Raw genomic sequence first — 15,663 nt, forward strand, 5'->3', positions numbered from 1 at the left:
CTTAACCACAACCAGTTTGAGTAGAACCCCGCGTTAATTCAGAAAAAACACCCATGATTCAATGTTACAAAACACACTCAGTCTTAAAAATATCTATTTTGATGAGAGATTTTGAAATGCTTACCACATAGTGTGAACATCTCTAGAATTGCTTTCTATAATAGATCATTCTTGTTCCACTTAGAAGCATAATGATATCCCCACAATCACAATTGAGTCTCTATCTCAACTTTGAGCTTGAATAAACCGTTAAATAAGAACTATTACTATTGTCTTCATATTTACCATATTATTACTCAATGGGAGAAAAACATCTCAAACTCATTCCTGTTTTTTGATTGAGATGAGATGACAAAGAAAAGAACATGCAAGTATCATTTACAATTACAACTAGAAGTTGCAGAGAAGATGAACATAAGTGGATTGTAGGTGGAGGTTATGACAATTACAGAGAGAAAGAGGATATAAACTACTGACCTAATTCAATTTATGGTTTAAAGTGTTCATATGTATGGAGATGAAACAAGGGGAAAACGATAATAGTGATGACACATAAGCCAACATATGAACCCTAAGTTGTTTGTGGAAATTAGATGATATGGATGTATGTGACATGTTTTTTCTTAATAAGTTCAAGGTTTAAATTAAATTTTTTAAAAAGCTTGAGTAAATGGAGACAACACTGAGATCCTTTGCTATTGGTTTAAACTCCTAGCCTTAGGGCTAGGGACCACGACAAAGGGGATTTAGGGTTGGTTCTGGGTGTTCTGTGGAGTGGAGATGGGGCGTGGCCGGCCAAAGAAGAAGGCGATAATGACCCCACTGGTGAGTGTGAGAGTTTTCACGTCAACTCCTTCCTCGAGTAGTAAAGGATTTACAGGTACAAATGGGAAATCAGATAATGGAACTCAAACATTAGAGACCATTGTTGAGGAACCAGATGCAGAGGGAAAGTCAGATGTAGCGGATACATTAAAAGAAAAGACACCATAATTATGGGTAGGTATCATCCAGGATAATCAGCTACCATCAAACGAAACTGAGCTCTCCTATAAAACACCGGTGATTATCGATGGTGAAATGGAAATCCAGATTGATGAAAAGGATGTAGCATCAGAGAAAGAATTCTGGAGGAATGCACTATTCATGTATGCAATTGGGAATGAACTTTCTATGACCGCAATAAAGAAATTTATGTCTACAACATGGAACTTCGTTACTCTCCATGAGTTATACTACAATGAGGGAGGATAATTTCTCATCAGATTCAAAACTCGTGTGGATATGGATGCAGTGCTCATGAGGGGACCATACACCGTCTTCAAGAAGCCAATCCTCCTTCATGAATGGAACCCGAAATTCACACTGCAGGATGATGTGGTGAGGATATTGCCGATATGGGTGATTTTTCCACAGCTACCACGATACTATTGGGCCTTCAAAAGTATTGGAAAGATAGCTAGTGCCATAGGTAAGCCAATAATGACAGATGAATGTACGGAGAAAAAGTTGAGAGTATCATATGCTTGTGTCCTGATTGAAGTGGATGTCACAAAGGAGCTGAGACATCAAATTATGATCAAGGATCCACAAGGTGAGAAAATGACACAACAGGTTGATTATGAGTAGAAGCCTCCCTTTTGTAAGAGTTGCAACAAGGTAGGCCATGAATGCAGAAAAAAAGAGGAAATGCCCAGGAAAAAGAAAGACCTGAAGCAAGTATGGGAACAAAAGAAGGAACCCATTATAGTGATAACCAACAACAATGAGAGCAAAGAGCCTATTGGAGTGTATACGAGCAGCACTAATGAATCTCAGATTGAAGTACCTTGGATAAATGTATCAAGCACAAGGAGGAAAGATAAGGAACCAAAGGTGGTTGAAGTGGAATGCAACAATGGTTTTGAGAGCCTGCTAGGTGAATGCTCTCAACCCCCTGATGTTACATAATTTGTTGGAATATCCGAGGGCTGAATAAATTTGCTAGGTGCCTTGAGGTTGGAGCCTACCTCAGAAAACACAAGGTAACCTGTTTAGCTTTGTTGGAAACTCGTGTTAAGCTGAATAATAGGAACCTAGTTAGGAAAAAACTTGGCTTTGAATGGGATTTTATTGATAGCTATGAACACCATAATAATGGAAGAATCTGGCTCACCTGGAATCCAAATATCTGGAATATGAAGGCTATTGACAAAACCGATCAATTGGTACATGCTGAAGTATTTTCTAATACATGGGTCTTCTCTCACTATCTAACTATTATATATGCTCAAAACCAACTTGTGAATAGGAAAAAACTTTGGGATGACATTGATATAATTAGTAGATGCACTACTGGCCCCTGGATTTGTGTAGGGGATTTCAACAATGTCCTAAAAGTTGGTGATAGAATAGGTGGAAATAAAGTACACATTACTGAATATATGGATATGGAGAGGATGATGAATGACAGTGGGCTTTTTGAACATGAGACAACAGGTCCCTTTTTCACATGGTCAAATAGACAAACTGTGAATCCCATTTGCTCTAAGATTGATAGGGTCTTGATTAATGTTGTCTGGTTTACAGCTTTCCCAAACAGTATTGTTGAGGTGCTAAACCCATATATTTCTTATCATTCTCCTCTGAGGATCAAGATGGACACTACTCAACATACTTGTAGGCGAAAACAAAGATTTAAATTCTTAAATTGTGTGACTGACCATCCTGATTTTCTAAGTGTTTTGAGAACCAATTGGATCCAACATGAAACAGGTGCTCCTATGTATCACTTATGGAAGAATCTGCAGAGACTTCAGTTTTATCTCAAAGGGCTTAACTGGAAGACTACTGAGGGAATCAAAAATCTAAAAGAGAGAAGGATGCAATTGGAAAAAGCTCAAAATATCCTAAAGACTGACCATATAAACCCTGCTTTGTGTCAAAGTGTTAAACATTGGACTGAAGAGGTGATAAAGAATAGTAAGCTTGAGGAAAGAATCTTACAGCTGTCATACCCCAAAATTTGCCCGGTCAACTCATGTCTTTTAATTCATCAAGGATCAAAATTAAGAATCATGGGGTTTGACATTCCTATTGTCAAACCTGCATTCTTATAAGATATCCTGAGTCAAAATGGGGGTTAAAATCAGAAAGTGCTTGAGCTCAGTCATCTAGCTCATCTATTCCGTCTTCTTGAGGTTTTTTTAGTCCTTTCTCACAAATTATTCACATGGTTTATTATTTATAATTAGTTTAATCATTTTATTATTATAACTAACTATTATTAATTAGTGGTGGTTTTAATAATATTATTATTAAGATTATTATAATTATTTTTAACTATTATTGTTATAATATACCATGGATTAATGGGGTAGTAATTTATTTGGGCTAAAAGAAAAAAGATCAATTGGACAATGGGCCCATTAGAAAAAACCTAAATTGACCAATATAAAAAAGAATTATTTGGTGCACAAAGGGGGATTGGCCGAAAAAGTGGCTAGCAGAGGCAGAAAAAAAAAACGTAAAACAAAGGGAAGGAGGAGAAGAACGTTTTTGACTCAAGTTCTCTTTTTTCCGAATCCAAGCATACACCCATCATAAATTGAATTTGGATATATATTGGTGTTTATAATCTTGTTTAGAATGTTTTTGGGCCATTCAATTGAATTTTTGTTGCAGGTTTCAAGAATCACCATTGTTAGATCTTGAAGCTCCATATTTGGGGTCTCTTGATACAAGCAAAATTAATATAAACCGATAATACCATTGGATTCGGAAGGCCATTGTTAGTCAATCCATGACCTTATAATTTATTTATTTGTTGTGTTGCTTGGATTCACGTTTACAGGGATGGCCATGTTGTGTGCATAAGCGTTGAAACGAGGAAGGAGAACCCCCCAGCAGCGCAAGTTTTCTTTTATATAACGCTTCAAATTCGTATAATAACAGACGAACGTATGTTAATGACAGAATTCAGAAGTGGCGTGTTGGCAAAGAGGTTGACTGGCGAGGGAGGAAACTGGGGTTCGAACCCCACACGCGACATATTATTTTTGATAATTTGGATGTTTCAATATGCTCACGGATCCCATACGGTTGGCCAGGGCGCGCGTATCATGGTCCTTCACGCATCAGCTGTCAGATCATCTGCCATATGGATCCAACGCATCAGAGATGAAGGTGCAGCATGGGATCTCTAAGGTTGCATACACAGGATCCTTCTCCAGGTTTTCTTAATTATTTAAATTATTCAATTGTTTAATGATTAATTTAATTATTATTTTTATAAAGTTTGATTGTTAAATCAAATGAATAATATAATTAAATTAGGGTTATGCATATAATTAGGATACAATTATTTAGGATTATTTCCTCGATTATTTTCCCCGACTATTCGACTTAATTATTTAATTAATTTAAATGGTTAAAAATCACAAAAACCCTAGAAAGGTTATATGTATTAGGATTTGCCCAAATCCCACTGCCCATTTGGGCGAAACATTAACCTTCGAATAATTCTCTCCTCGACCCGACTAAAGCTATTAGTCGCATTAGACGAGAGATAAAATAATAAAAACAATAAACTCTAACTTCCTCTTTAACGGATAAATGGCGGATGAATATCTATTTCATCCCGCCTTCGAATTAGTCGACTCTCTATGTCGTACTGATCAAATATCTGAATAAAGCAGTAAAATAATTTAATTAATACTTTATTTAAATTCTCTCCTCGACCCGACTAAATCCATTAGTCGCATTAGACGAGAGATAAAAATATACATAAATTAAAATACATTTAATTTGCTGCCCGCGACGATCAATCTATCGATCCGAGTAACCAGCAATGCCCATTAATCCGTTAACTATAATGATCAAACCTATTGATCATTGCAACTAACGGTGTCATATCAAATCAGGGTTGTACGCCCGAAACATCTAAAATACACTAAACCACGATACTACAGGATTTTTATCCTGGGCAACTCAAAATGCCCTTTCAAATCAAATTCAAACTGCGATAGGCTGACCAAAAAGCCTCTGAAAAACCTTCAAATCAAATTTCAGACCTTAAGGGCGTACAACCCGTCCCCCGAACTACGTTGACTCTGATTCTCCATAAGGAGATACGTAGGCACTTGGCAACAAGGCGAGTCCCCCACCCTAAAATCTCAATTTTCCCCTTATTCAATTCTTTAGCATAAACCTTACCTTAATACTCTTAGCCATCAAACCTTTGCCTTAGATTCAAAGCCAATAGGAAAGGGTTGAGGGTGCCTAACACCTTCCCTCGACCTGAATATAGTAACTTACCCTGAATCTCACATCTGCGTAGGGTTTCCTATTCGCCCTTCAGAATAGGTGGCGACTCTAAAGTTAAAATTTTTAGGCAGGTTGCTACAGCTGGCGACTCTGCTGGGGACACACTATAGGTGGATTATTATGCTCCTAGGTTTTGGCAGGGTTTAGGTTTTTGGCAAACTTTTTTAGGTTTTTGGCGAACTTTTTTTTGGGTTTGGCAAATTTGCCAAAATTAGGGTTTCGGAGTAGGATTTAGGTTTTTTTCATTTTTATTTAAATATTTATTTATTTAAAATTTCTATTTACGGTCATTATTTACAACAATTTAAATGAATATTTGTTCACTTTAATATCTGTTGTTGTGCTGCATTTTTGGAGTTATAAATAACAGGATTTGGGGATCAGGTATTTTTTAAATATTTAATTTTATTTATTTATTTACGATTTTTATTTACAGTAATGTTTATAGTAATTCAAATAAATGTTTACTTAATTGCTGCTTTACTGTATATTCGGGATATATAAATTGCGTTAAACCTAAGCGTGGGAATTATAATAATGACCAGAGGGGAATTACATCGCCTACGAGTCTTATTATAATTCCACTCAGAGTGGGTTGAATATCCGGAAATGTCTGATACGAGGCTTGACCTTGTTGAGGGCTGGACTTGGTATTTGGCTGATATCTCTGGGAACCTACCCCTAAAACTCGAACCTCATGGATAAATGAGTTGTTCTAAAATCCAAAGAGACAAAAATTCTCGGCGGCTACGAACGACCCCATGAGACCTTCTAGAACATACCAATGGGAAGGGTAGGCACCCTAAGCCGCTACGTCGAACCTATGAACCTAGGGCTTATGTGCTTACATGCTTATTATACATATGCAATTTATATACTACGAACACCTTGCATTTTAATTTTTGCAGGTATCCCTACGTGTTCCCTAGCCTGTAGGGATACTAATTCCAAGTCCACGTCCTTCCCACGAAGGACATCTACCTTTATGCACGTTGATTGGCCTCTCGATGGCCGTGAGACCTAGTGACTGTCATGAACGGTCACTATACGCCTGTATCTACGCACTCCCTAACCTGTGGGGAGTTTTCCTTTTATATCCTTGCATTTTACAGCTACGTGTCCTACCCACGAAGGACATCTTCGTTTACGCACGTCGATTGGCCTCTTGATGGCCATGCGATCCAGTGACGGCTTTGAACGGTCACCCAGTGCTTACAACTACGTATCCTGTAGGGATGCTACTTCAAAAAATCGCATCCTTCCCCGAAGGACAACTTCATTAGCATGCGTTTGATTGGCCTCTCGATGGCTATAAGATCTAGTGACTGTCATGAACGGTCACTCCATGCTTGTTTCCGCGCACCCCTTGACTTGTAGGGTTTGGATTCCCATCTATACATCTTTCATCCCTAGCCTATAGGGATTTCACAACATCCGATATCGTCCTTATATAAGTTGTGTTCCGCATAGAGAACCGTCCCACCAAGGACAACCTCATTGGTACACGTCTATCGGCCTCTCGATGGCCATGAGATTTGATGACTGTCTTGAACGGTCACCAACCGCTACCTTCTACATACTCCCTAATCTAAGGGATCTCCATTGGCGTGTCGTATAATCTATCTCGCAAGGATTTCACTAGGGTCTAATGTCGCCTCCAAGGCTATCCCTAGGATTATACGTCACACGTCTGCATTGCATACAAGGAGTTACAATACAAGGAGTCTCTCGCATACGCATGCATTTGCATTTTCATGCATTCATACATCTTCACTCGCATCCATACTTATCGTACTAGCCGGTTTCCCGAGACTCACGAAGAAAATCAAAGGATCTTAAACTATGGAGAAAGGAGAATAAAAGGTCTTGACCTAACAAAGAAAAAGAGGATGTCTTTCACCATGCCAGCCACATGTCCATGCCTTGTCGCAACAGGATTATAAATACAATAATGGTTGTCATCGAGCAAGGATTAGTTCAACAAAGAGTTCCCTCATAGATACACTCAAGATGTATCTAGTCATAAAGGGGTTCATCTTAGAACATATCAAACATACAAGGACGCTCTATGATAACCTGAGGGCAAGGGTTTGTCCAACTGGGGCAAAATCCTGACAAAGATGCATAAATATGACGGAGAGAAGGCGACGTGTGTTAAATCCACACCAAGGGGAAAAAGGGTCATAGGTTTGACATGTCCAAGGAGAATTCGAGCTTACCCTTTACTTTTACAAGTCTAGGAACTAAGAAGTAAAACAAGGTCGAAGGATATACAAAGGAGATTGTCCCTAGGATCAATAGGTGTCTATCATGCTCAAAATTTCAACCTCTACGATCGCTAAGTGCCACTCAAGATAAAAGTTGTACCTTCGGATTAACAATTCTAATGGGATGACCATGCAGGTTTTGGAGTCGATTCATTCGCTCACTACTACGACTTTCTAGTCGCACACTTCTATTTTTAGAATTATTAACAAACTTGAGGGAGAATGACGAATACAAATGACTAAGTCCAGCTAAACATATGCTTTCAAGGTAAGACCGAGCCGAGGATGTACAGGCATTGCTTCAATTCCTAAACAGTGGAGATATAAGGATGTTAATCCCTCGTTACCCCCCTCGAGCCAGGAGTTGGAGTTTGTTTCTACTTTTCAAATAAACCTTGATTTTAACCAGGGGCAGGGTAGACTTCAATTAATTCAATGGTGTATTTTGGTTGTCAAGAGAATCAGTCAATCCATACAAGGGTTCAAGCATAAGGATCAAGCAAAGCAAAGGTTCGAGCACATCTTCTTCCTCGCATTCATCTAAGAATGAGGAAGTAATGGAGATAACAGTCTTCTTCCTCATTACATCATTCAAGATCGATGAAGTATCAAAGGCGAAGCTTGCAAATCAAAATCAACACAACAGCCACAACATTCAATATCCAAGGATCAATTCTCAAAAGGAGCTTTTAAAAGAAAAACGTCCGCTAAGTCAAAATGGAGAATTTCATAAAAGAAAATAAAATGACTTAGGAAAAATTTAGGGCATCCCGATGGATCAAAATTCAAAGGAATTGGTTCATGCAAAAATAAGGGATAGAAAATAAAACAAAGGCGAAATACAAAGGATAATCCTGTGACTGCTAAGCTTCACATCAATGCTTGGATCTTTACAACATTTTCATCAATGCTTGGATCTCTACTAAGGTTTCTGCTTAACATCGAGACTGAAACGATTCTCTTGCAAACAAAGCACATCCATTGGATTAAGCGAATTTTTAGAATTTGGAGAACATCAAGGAGAAAAGGGTGGGACAAATAAAATTTTGAGCCTTATATCCATTGTTTCTTAAAACATGAACTAGGCCAAGTTACAACAGTTAAAAGTCCTAATTGAGGCAAGGTTGACCATGAAAGCATACTAAGCAGGATTTTGTTATACTGACTCCTAAAGTTTGTTAAAACTACTTCTAATCACTGCGCTTCTTCAAGCATTCACTTCTAATCATCTAGTCCTAATTCATAACGGACTTCGATTTCAAAACCTGCATACGCATCGCATTGGAGTTACTTCTCGAAGGGTACAACGTCATCTACGAATATACACTTAGCATCGAGGAGATCTCGAAATGGGTTAATCAAAGGCGATCCTTTCTAATAAAGACTCTGGAATGGGGGGAATCACATCTAGGGGGTTCCCCTTAACAGGGGCAAAAACTCAAGGATCAAGGGGCATACGAGCAAAAATCCTATTAACTAGGGGCAGTCTTCCTAAGGTTCAATCGACTTGGGGCACATCTCAAAGCAATCTCAAACAGGGGCATGTCATACATGGGAAGAATTCAAAAGGATAGCACACTAAGGATAGTACTCCATATCATGGAGATCAAGGGCATACCCTTCAACTCAAATGTCGAAGCATATGACAAGGTTATTTCTTGGGGCACTTTCCCCATAACCTGGAGATCATAGGCATCTTTTCCACTAAACATTGGGGCACTGGATATCAAATCCATAAGGCAAACAATTCAAAGGTTAAAGGTGTGGAGAACCTCCAAAGGTTAAAGGTGTGGAGTATTTCTAAAAAAGATCAAACTGGGGCAAGATGCACAACAAAAGGAAAAAGCGTTCTCGCACTTTACGACCTCAAACAGATATTTCTCCTAAACTACGATCTTCAAAACAGGTATTGGGAAATCGCGCTAGCATCCAACAAACTTACAACATTAGCAAGCTATACACGCTTTGGTCATTAACAACCTATCATTAGGGCATCATACAAATACATACAAGTCATGCATTACATACATTGGTTGATACATTACACCGTAACTCTTTATGTGATCTTCTTTAAGACGAATCTCACGATCCTTTCTAGGAGTTTCCTCAAAGCTGTCTTATGCAAGACAAATTATCACCATTTCCAAGAACCTCTTTAGGTAGTCTTCTTCGAGACATTCTTGTCCTAAGTACCTTTTCAGGTAGTCCTCTTCAGGAAATTTTAAGTACCTTTTTAGGTAGTCTTCTTCAAGACAGTTTGTCTTCCTTTTTAGGAACCTCTTCAAGTCGTCCTCTTTAAGACATTCTACGAACCTCTTCAGGTGGTCTACTTTAAGACATTCTACGAACCTTTTTAGGTAGTCTCTTTAGACATCTTCCAATCTCTTCAGGTGGTCTTCTTTAAGATACTCTACGAACTTTTCAAGGCGGTCTTTAAGACAAACTTCAGCCTTTGCTAAGAACCTTTTCAGGTAGTCGTCTTTAAAGACATTCTCCATTCTTTGCTAAGAACTTCTTCAGGTGGTCTTCTTTAAGACAAATTTCTATCTACTCTAAGAAACTTTTCAGGTAGTCTTCTTTAAGACAAATGTTCACATCCATTCCAAAAAAAAAGACCTTTTTCAGGTAGTCTTACAGAAGACATTACTTTGTTCCACTCATTACGTCAACCAAACATACACATATGCATAAGCATACATAAACATTACAAAGCCATCATAAGCATAGTCAGGGTGTAGGTGCAAGCATGGAGTAAACAAGTCCAATGGGTTTAAGGATATAAAATCTCGGGATTGCATCAGTATACAAACATGCATACATACGCATGAGCATTAGCATATCACAAAAAGCCCAATTTCTATTGGCAGTCCAAACCATCATTAAACCCAGTTCCCGTCTGGTAATCAGTTCCCGTCTCATTATTACATCAAAATTCAAATCATACTACAAAAGCCTAGTTTCCAACCCTCGTGTTGTGATTGGTGTATTTTCTCCGACCCTCGAGTCGTGAGTCTCCGAACAGGTGAATCTTTTCCATGCAGGTAAATTTTTGCTAGAACTATAGCAGGCGATCACTCTTATGCAGGTACGCTTGTCAGAACTATGGCAGGTAATTCCTTTGGTGCAAGTGAAGTGTACGAACTAGGACAGATGATCCTATTGGTGCAGGTGAACTTGCTAGAACTATAGCAAGCAATCCTATTGGGGTCCACAAACTGCGAGTAGCTTACCAGCATTATGGTAAGTGAGAGATACAAACCGCGAGTAGCTTACCAGCACTATGGTAAGTGAGAGATACAAACCGCGAGTAGCTTACCAGCATTATGGTAAGTGAGAGATACAAACCGCGAGTAGCTTACCAGCACTATGGTAAGTGAGAGATACAAACCGCGAGTAGCTTACCAGCACTATGGTAAGTGAGAGATATAAACTGCGAGTAGCTTACCAGCACTATGGTAAGTGAGAGATACAAACCGCGAGTAGCTTACCAGCACTATGGTAAGTGAGAGATATAAACTGCGAGTAGCTTACCAGAACTATGGTAAGTGAGAGATATAAACTGCGAGTAGCTTGCCAGAACTATGGTAAGTGAGAAATACAAACTGCGACTAGCTTGCCAGAACTATGGTAAGTGAGAAATACAAACTGCGAGTAGCTTACCAGCACTATGGTAAGTGAGAGATGCAAACTGCGAGTAGCTTGCCAGGACTATGGTAAGTGAGAGGTCCACAAACTGCGGAGGCTTGCTGGCCGTAGCAAGCCAATTACACAATCAACAGAAGGTCCTCGCTATTCCTTTTCAGGAACCTTTCCAGGAAGTCTTCTTCAAGACGTATTCCATCCTTTCTAGGAGCTTTTCCAGGCATACACAGGGTTTTTCAAATGATTCCTCAACTGGGTTTATCACGTTAGTCCCTCGGCAGTGATCTTATCCGTCAACAACAATCAGAGGTGTTGTTTTTCTTTTCAGAATTATTAACACACTTCGATTTACATAACTAACAATCATGCATCATTCAATTGCATATCTCATTCATACATAATGCATATACAAACATCGCTCTCATTTATTTTGAGAAGCTTACTGCATCATACATCGCATGCATCATAATTCAGGTTGCCTCTTTAGGCTACGCTACAAAAAAAAATCAATCATCTGGTCCCTTCCAAAAGGCGTGTGCTTCACACTTAGAAGAATGGTATTCACCTTGGGTGGCATCTTTAAGCCCATCTCCCACGGAATTCTTTCCCGACAAAGGCAAATTTCAGGGCATTTCAGTGTTCAATCATCTTCTACCTTCAGATCACGATAAGCAGACGTGCTTATCTGACTCTTCAGGTTTAAGAAGATTGAACAGGGGCAGCTGTCATACCCCAAAATTTGCCCGGTCAACTCATGTCTTTTAATTCATCAAGGATCAAAATTAAGAATCATGGGGTTTGACATTCCTATTGTCAAACCTGCATTCTTATAAGATATCCTGAGTCAAAATGGGGGTTAAAATCAGAAAGTGCTTGAGCTCAGTCATCTAGCTCATCTATTCCGTCTTCTAGAGGTTTTTTTAGTCCTTTCTCACAAATTATTCACATGGTTTATTATTTATAATTAGTTTAATCATTTTATTATTATAACTAACTATTATTAATTAGTGGTGGTTTTAATAATATTATTATTAAGATTATTATAATTATTTTTAACTATTATTGTTATAATATACCATGGATTAATGGGGTAGTAATTTATTTGGGCTAAAAGAAAAAAGATCAATTGGACAATGGGCCCATTAGAAAAAACCTAAATTGACCAATATAAAAAAGAATTATTTGGTGCACAAAGGGGGATTGGCCGAAAAAGTGGCTAGCAGAGGCAGAAAAAAAAAACGTAAAACAAAGGGAAGGAGGAGAAGAACGTTTTTGACTCAAGTTCTCTTTTTTCCGAATCCAAGCATACACCCATCATAAATTGAATTTGGATATATTGGTGTTTATAATCTTGTTTAGAATGTTTTTGGGCCATTCAATTGAATTTTTGTTGCAGGTTTCAAGAATCACCATTGTTAGATCTTGAAGCTCCATATTTGGGGTCTCTTGATACAAGCAAAATTAATATAAACCGATAATACCATTGGATTCGGAAGGCCATTGTTAGTCAATCCATGACCTTATAATTTATTTATTTGTTGTGTTGCTTGGATTCACGTTTACAGGGATGGCCATGTTGTGTGCATAAGCGTTGAAACGAGGAAGGAGAACCCCCCAGCAGCGCAAGTTTTCTTTTATATAACGCTTCAAATTCGTATAATAACAGACGAACGTATGTTAATGACAGAATTCAGAAGTGGCGTGTTGGCAAAGAGGTTGACTGGCGAGGGAGGAAACTGGGGTTCGAACCCCACACGCGACATATTATTTTTGATAATTTGGATGTTTCAATATGCTCACGGATCCCATACGGTTGGCCAGGGCGCGCGTATCATGGTCCTTCACGCATCAGCTGTCAGATCATCTGCCATATGGATCCAACGCATCAGAGATGAAGGTGCAGCATGGGATCTCTAAGGTTGCATACACAGGATCCTTCTCCAGGTTTTCTTAATTATTTAAATTATTCAATTGTTTAATGATTAATTTAATTATTATTTTTATAAAGTTTGATTGTTAAATCAAATGAATAATATAATTAAATTAGGGTTATGCATATAATTAGGATACAATTATTTAGGATTATTTCCTCGATTATTTTCCCCGACTATTCGACTTAATTATTTAATTAATTTAAATGGTTAAAAATCACAAAAACCCTAGAAAGGTTATATGTATTAGGATTTGCCCAAATCCCACTGCCCATTTGGGCGAAACATTAACCTTCGAATAATTCTCTCCTCGACCCGACTAAAGCTATTAGTCGCATTAGACGAGAGATAAAATAATAAAAACAATAAACTCTAACTTCCTCTTTAACGGATAAATGGCGGATGAATATCTATTTCATCCCGCCTTCGAATTAGTCGACTCTCTATGTCGTACTGATCAAATATCTGAATAAAGCAGTAAAATAATTTAATTAATACTTTATTTAAATTCTCTCCTCGACCCGACTAAATCCATTAGTCGCATTAGACGAGAGATAAAAATATACATAAATTAAAATACATTTAATTTGCTGCCCGCGACGATCAATCTATCGATCCGAGTAACCAGCAATGCCCATTAATCCGTTAACTATAATGATCAAACCTATTGATCATTGCAACTAACGGTGTCATATCAAATCAGGGTTGTACGCCCGAAACATCTAAAATACACTAAACCACGATACTACAGGATTTTTATCCTGGGCAACTCAAAATGCCCTTTCAAATCAAATTCAAACTGCGATAGGCTGACCAAAAAGCCTCTGAAAAACCTTCAAATCAAATTTCAGACCTTAAGGGCGTACAACCCGTCCCCCGAACTACGTTGACTCTGATTCTCCATAAGGAGATACGTAGGCACTTGGCAACAAGGCGAGTCCCCCACCCTAAAATCTCAATTTTCCCCTTATTCAATTCTTTAGCATAAACCTTACCTTAATACTCTTAGCCATCAAACCTTTGCCTTAGATTCAAAGCCAATAGGAAAGGGTTGAGGGTGCCTAACACCTTCCCTCGACCTGAATATAGTAACTTACCCTGAATCTCACATCTGCGTAGGGTTTCCTATTCGCCCTTCAGAATAGGTGGCGACTCTAAAGTTAAAATTTTTAGGCAGGTTGCTACAACAGCCAAGAGCCAAAGAAGATTGCATTAAGCTTGGAGATGGAAATAACAGTTACTTCTATGCCAAGCTTAAAGCAAAAAATAACCAAACCCATATTAAACAATTGAAGAATGCTCTTGGACAAACTCTCACAGAACCTGAGGATTTGGAAAAGGAGGTTTTGGATTTTTATACTAATCTCATTGGTCAAACAGCACCCAGAAGAAGGCATGTGGATATAACTCTTCTGAGAAATGGAGCACAATTGAATAGAGATCACAAAGACAGTCTTACCAACAATGTCGCTGAAGAGGAAATTTGGCAGGCTGTGAAAAGCATGGGGGACAACAAAGCTCCTGGTGCTGATGGCTACACTGCAAAAAAAATTTAGGCTAGCTGGAGAGTAATCAAAGCAGATGTTATCAAGGCAGTACAAGATTTTTTTGTGAACTACAGACTTCATAGAGTAGCAAACTGTGGTGTAGTGACTCTGATTCCCAAGTCCAAAGATGCTAAAACCATGAAGGAGATGAGACCTATAGCTTGCTGCACAACTCTATACAAAATTATCTCCAAGGTTCTAACCACAAGACTGAGCAGAGTAATCAACCATGTTGTAGATGATAGCCAAACTGCTTTTCTTCCAGGCAAAACTATTCATGACAACATCATTTTGGCTTCTGAGATGTTGAGAGGTTATAATAGAAAGCACATTTCCCCTAGATGTACATTGCAAATTGATCTTCAGAAAGCATATGATACTGTTGAATGGGATGCTTTGGAGCAAATCATGAATGAGATGAACTTCCCAACTCAATTCACCAATTGAATTACAATAGCAGTTGATCTGTCTCATGCAGATACATGATCAATGGTCAAATGAGTAAAGTTCTTCAAGCCAAAAGAGGATTGAGACAGGGTGACCCAATCTCCCCCCTTTTGTTTGTCCTAATAATGGAGTATTTCCATAGGAATCTTGAAGACTTAAAAAAGAAGAATGACTATCATTTTCACCCAAAATGTGCTAAATTAGGGATAACAAACATTTGTTTTACAGATGATTTGTTACTTTTTTCCAGAGGTGATGAGAAATCTGTGCAAACTCTCATGGAGAAATTTGATCAATTTGCTGATGCTACTAGATTAAAGGCCAACCCAGCCAAATGCAAAATATATTTTGGTGGTACTTCTGATCAGGTTCAGCAGAAGATAGAAGATGGCATTGGACAACTCCCTTTCAAGTATTTGGGTGTACCTCTTGCATCAAGGAAAATCACCATTAACTAATGTCAACCTCTTATTAATACGGTGTTGGAGAAGATTCAGCAATGGTCATCCGACTTACTGAGCTATG

General features: G+C 38.3%; 1 protein-coding gene across 1 annotated transcript; it reads left to right on the forward strand.

The window, feature by feature from the left end:
* Positions 1-1,689: 1,689 nt before the first annotated feature.
* LOC131624433 (uncharacterized) lies at positions 1,690-14,700 on the forward strand. The gene is made up of 3 exons (XM_058895371.1): positions 1,690-1,918; positions 2,038-2,948; positions 14,335-14,700. Exons 1-3 carry the CDS (start codon positions 1,690-1,692, stop codon positions 14,698-14,700), a joined length of 1,506 nt encoding a protein of 501 aa, XP_058751354.1.
* The last annotated feature ends 963 nt before the right edge of the window (positions 14,701-15,663 follow it).

This window comes from Vicia villosa, unplaced genomic scaffold (assembly GCF_029867415.1).
Source record: "Vicia villosa cultivar HV-30 ecotype Madison, WI unplaced genomic scaffold, Vvil1.0 ctg.000121F_1_1, whole genome shotgun sequence".
NCBI classification, from domain to species: Eukaryota; Viridiplantae; Streptophyta; class Magnoliopsida; order Fabales; family Fabaceae; genus Vicia; species Vicia villosa.